The sequence below is a fragment of the Alosa pseudoharengus genome, unplaced genomic scaffold, assembly GCF_046254945.1.
Source record: "Alosa pseudoharengus isolate Yale_2024_CS ecotype anadromous, Long Island Sound unplaced genomic scaffold, YU_APseudo_1.1 YU_APseudo_1.1_scf_22, whole genome shotgun sequence".
NCBI lineage: Eukaryota > Metazoa > Chordata > Actinopteri > Clupeiformes > Clupeidae > Alosa > Alosa pseudoharengus.
Genome location: NW_027468680.1, coordinates 17,609,222 through 17,613,824, shown reverse-complemented (window position 1 = coordinate 17,613,824; position 4,603 = coordinate 17,609,222). Strand labels below are relative to the sequence as shown.

General features: G+C 45.4%; 1 protein-coding gene across 1 annotated transcript in view; it reads left to right on the top strand.

The window, feature by feature from the left end:
- Positions 1 to 3,441: 3,441 nt before the first annotated feature.
- Positions 3,442 to 4,603, top strand: part of coch (coagulation factor C homolog, cochlin (Limulus polyphemus)) — a 4,838-nt gene continuing 3,676 nt past the window's right edge. The window contains exons 1-3 of the mRNA XM_076300142.1: positions 3,442 to 3,593; positions 3,937 to 4,070; positions 4,312 to 4,386. Of these exons, the coding sequence (XP_076156257.1) occupies positions 3,442 to 3,593; positions 3,937 to 4,070; positions 4,312 to 4,386 (361 nt within the window). The remainder of the gene's footprint in view (positions 3,594 to 3,936; positions 4,071 to 4,311; positions 4,387 to 4,603) is intronic.

Below are 4,603 nucleotides of genomic sequence, written 5' to 3'. Positions count from 1 at the left end.
TAGAGAATATGGATTTTATATTAAGATTGCATATTGTGTAGGCCTAGGTACAGGTGTAGGTTATGTTCAGAGGGGTATATGAACCTCCTTCCACAGATTGAAGGTTCTTAATTCCCTTGTTGTTGAAGTGGTGCTGTGTGTATCACCATGAACCACCAGTGCCTTCAGTCAAGCCTTCAGTCATTGTTGAAGTGTGCTTAGTCTGTATAATATTCTCTCCATGTGTGTGTGTGTGTGTGTGTGTGTGTGTGTGTGTGTGTGTGTGTGTGTGTGTGTGTGTGTGTGTGTGTGTGTGTGTGTGTGTGTGTGTGTGTGTGTGTGTGTGTGTCTGTCTGTCTGTCTGTCTGTCTGTCTGTCTGTCTGTCTGTCTGTCTGTCTGTCTGTCTGTCTGTCTGTCTGTCTGTCTGTCTGTCTGTCTGTCTGTCTGTCTGTCTGTCTGAGTCTGTGTCTATGTGTCTGCGTTTGTGTCTGTCTGTGTCTATGTGTGTGCGTATGTGTTTGTGTGCGTGCGTGCGTGCGTGCGTGTGTGTGTGTGTGTGTGTGTGTGTGTGTGTGTGAGTGTAGTTCTAAAGCATGGCCTCTTGCTTGCTTCCTGAGACACACACTGGGCCTCCGAGCCCTACTCACATGGGGAGAAACGTGAGGGGGAACTGGGGGTGTGTTTGGCCTGCACAGAGAGGAGTGTGTCACTTCCACTCAACTCACCTTCCTCTTCATCCTCCACCACACACACACACACATGCACGCACGCACGTACGCACACACACACTCACACCTTCCATGGTCCACAGATTACTGCCAGCTTCCCCTTGTGATGATCACCTGCCTTCTTGAGAAATTGAACCTCCTCCTCTTAGTCTTCTCACAAAAAAAGAGCGACACAGAGAGAGAGAGAGAGAGAGAGAGAGAGAACTCTCCCCCCTCTTCCTGACTAGGGTCTGGCAGGAGCCAGCAGGAGCTCTGTTATTATTATCCTTATTAATGTTTTTACAATGAGAGATAGCTCCAGGATAGAAGCCCCATCCCCCATGCAAAGATGTGGTGTGGGGTAGGGGGTGGGGTGGGGTGGGGTGGGGTGGGGGGATTGGTTGTGATCAAAGCAACCAAGCATGGGCCAAGACACACACATAACACACACCGAGCAGGACAATGGGTGTTGTATTGGTCTGTCTCTGAGTCTGATTGTTATTATTAGTATTATTAAGTGTCCGGGTCCAGGATGCTTTCTCTCCCCCCAAAAATAATGATCAATTACCCATGTGCCCAAAATCACTACAATGAGAAGGCTGTTCTAGAAGGACCAAAACATTCCTCTCGGGTGTCCGTGACTCTGCCTGCGACCGACGGGGTGTGTGTGCACTTCAAAAGGCCCCTTCGGTGGCGGGCAGGAGGATGGGCAGGTTGGCGCTCGCCAACAGCAACTTCCTCCGCAACTTAATCAGCATACAGAAGCCCTGGTCAGCGGCTGCCACTGTAAACAGGGCCTGCGTCGCTCACAGGACGCCAAGAGCGGAGTCAATATACGCAGAAGGGCCTCGGCTAAAGGCGCCCCAAAACGGGCTCCTGGACCGGCTCCTCCATCTGATGAAGCTCATTTGATCTGGGATTGGATCCCCTCGTGCAAAAGGGCCCCTTATGTAAGTGGGGCTCTCTGGTGCCTAGCAACTGAGCCGGCGTTGTTATTTGAAGGAGAGGATGGATTTGCTTTGTCATCTTAGCAACTGCTGATTAATGGAGAGGGGGAGAAGCTGGAGGATGAAGAAATGGGAGTTAACAGACATTAGACACGGAGATATGAAAGCCCCTATCAAAGCAGATCGGTTCTATTGGCTCATTATTGCTCATTTGTTATTGCACAGTAGAGTTTGATCACAGACTTAATTTGAGTGTTGTTTTTGATTCCACCTCTACCTTATCAACTCTTTTCACTTGGGGCCAAAATACCTCTTGCCTCTGAAATCCCCCCCCACCACCAAAATAAACCTATTAGACACACAGTGCCCGTGTACAAATTTGTCTCTTAATATTTGCTAATATCTACTGTCTGCTGTGCCTGTGAAGGTATAACTGACCTGTTGAATAATAAGCTCTTCACTCACTCTTGAAGCTCTTCAGTGTCTGGACATCCTCACAGCCCGGCGGGCCAATGGGGCCCGCCTCTGCTGACGTTGTCACAGAGACTCAGTGGGATGTGTGTGGGGTCGTTATTTAAAGGGACGGCCGCGCTTCTCTGCAGCCCACTCATCCCAGGAACACCAGGACCAAAAGGAATATAAGTCTGATCTCTCTCCTCCTTTTTTTTTGAATCAACGAAAAAAGAACTAAGGGAGGACAAAAAACAGCCTTCTCCTCAGTGAGCGTGAACTCTAAGGGTGTCCCAAAAGAAGTTGTGTCTCATCTGCTATCTGTAAGCTGGGGCTTTTTTTGAGGTGGGGTGGCTGTTTCTAGTCTGTTTTGCTCACTCTCATCCAGCTGCACTCTTCCCATGCACGCTGATGCTGTTCCACAGCAGAGCTAAAGGGGAGGGATCAGGTTACACTGAGCTGCAGGTGTCTCTGATGGGTCTGGGGCTCGACTGAATGGAGGGATGTAGAATTATTATTTTCTTGATTGAATGAACTTCCATACTACTTTTAATAATATCTAAACTGAGAAAATGTTTTCATAGGTAACCAAGCTGATTTAGTGCAATGCTGTTCACCATGTGAATGCAAATATGTAGAAATGGGAAAGGCAACAGACGCTATCTTTCTCATTTATCTCCATTATTAAAAGTTCTTGTCTGTCAGTTCAGGGCTGTTTTAAGGCCGAATAAGTTGGTAACGCCTATGTTTTCTTTCATAGGATATTTGTGCCGATTATATGTTCTGTTTTTATTTTCATTTTTTTTCTGTAGGAGTTTGCTCTCAACATGTTGCTGTGGTCTCTTGTTCTTCATCTGCTGGGTATGAGTTCTCTTCTCTAAAAACAGCTGAAGCCTGCATTATTAACCAGAAATGTACATTGAAACAGTTCACGCTTGTCTGTGCAAATTAATCTATGCTCGTATCGACAGAGTGGTCATGTACAGTAGACTACCTGTCGTTTTTGCAGTGTTCCTTTAAAATATTGAGCCTATCACTGCTGTGATGTTCTTAAATCTTCCTGTTCCTTAGCTTGAGTTTCTTCAGAAGTAAAACTCAAGTTTTTTTTCTTTTGTGTAGGCTTTTTGTCCTTCGTTGGCAATGCGTATGGATCGGAATCTACTGGTAATATTTTCATTTATTTTGGAAAAATTGTGAGCTGTTATTTGAGACGCAGTATTTAGCTATTACGCATGATTGTGATATGTAGTAGATCAGAGTATTTAATGTCCTCGACTTCTTACAAAGTGTAAAATGAAGCTGAATGGGCGATAGACATAATTCCCCCTGACTTGGTCTCTTGTGCGTACTAGTGCCAATGCCCATCACCTGCACGACACGCGGAGCCGACCTGACAGAAACGCGCCAGATCGTGCTGTGTCCAGCTGACTGTACACAGTACAAAGCCTCCGTTTTCGGCACGGGAGTCTACGCGTCTGTGTCTAGTGTGTGTGGTGCAGCAACCCACAGGTAAGCGTTATGATTTTAACTCTAGCATATATTAAAAAATATATATAATTAAACTGACCACAAGAACATTTTTAAAGACTTAGAAAATAGATCCATATTGTTACTGTGGCGAGTAAGATGCCCGTCTGTAACCACTTTGAAATGTTATAGTTATATGATAGCTTGCTGTCTCCATAACTATTATACATAATACATTTATTTTAAATACATATTTTGCTGTAAAAGAGAAAATGTGGTTTCGTCTTAGACGCGCATTTCTGCACACTGCCATGTAAATGGAGCTCAATTTGCTACCTCAGGTAATGCTTTTTGTTCTCTATTCCTCCTTTGATGTGTCTTCTAGAGGAGTTATCGGGACCTCTGGCGGGTCCCTGATGGTGCACAAGCTGCAAGGCAGAAGCAATTACCTCGCCTCCTACTCTCACGGAGTGCATTCTCAGCCGCTCTCCAAATGGACTGCATCTTTCAGTGTTACCAGTAGGGGGAGACATTTCACAAGCTATCTCTGCACGTTGTCTGTTTCTTCTTCGTCATGTGTAGTGAACTGTTGCTCTTCACATATTGCATATAGCCTTCATGATAGCCAGCACACCGTCATACATAGATATGCAATATTATTTTTCAGAGGGATTGACTTTTTGTCTGAATGAGATATGAGATTTTTCAGTCATATTTGTCCTTTCTTATTTGCATTATTTGTCTTAATTATGCTATTCAGAATGGATGAGTCCACCACTGGAGGTTTCCAGTCAGACCAGCACTGCTGCACCTGTGCCACCAGGACCAGGTCCAGGTACAACACACACGCACACACGCACACACACACGCACACGCGTGCACGCGTTTAGAAATGCTTATATTACATATAAATAGCAATCTGTTTCTTTCAGTGAAAAAAGTCCCAATGATGAAGAAGCCAACCAAGAAGCCCACCTTACAGGGAAACAGAGGTGGGTACTGGTTAGACAGGCCTAGACTGAGAAAGACAGATATCCGTTCTCTACACGTAT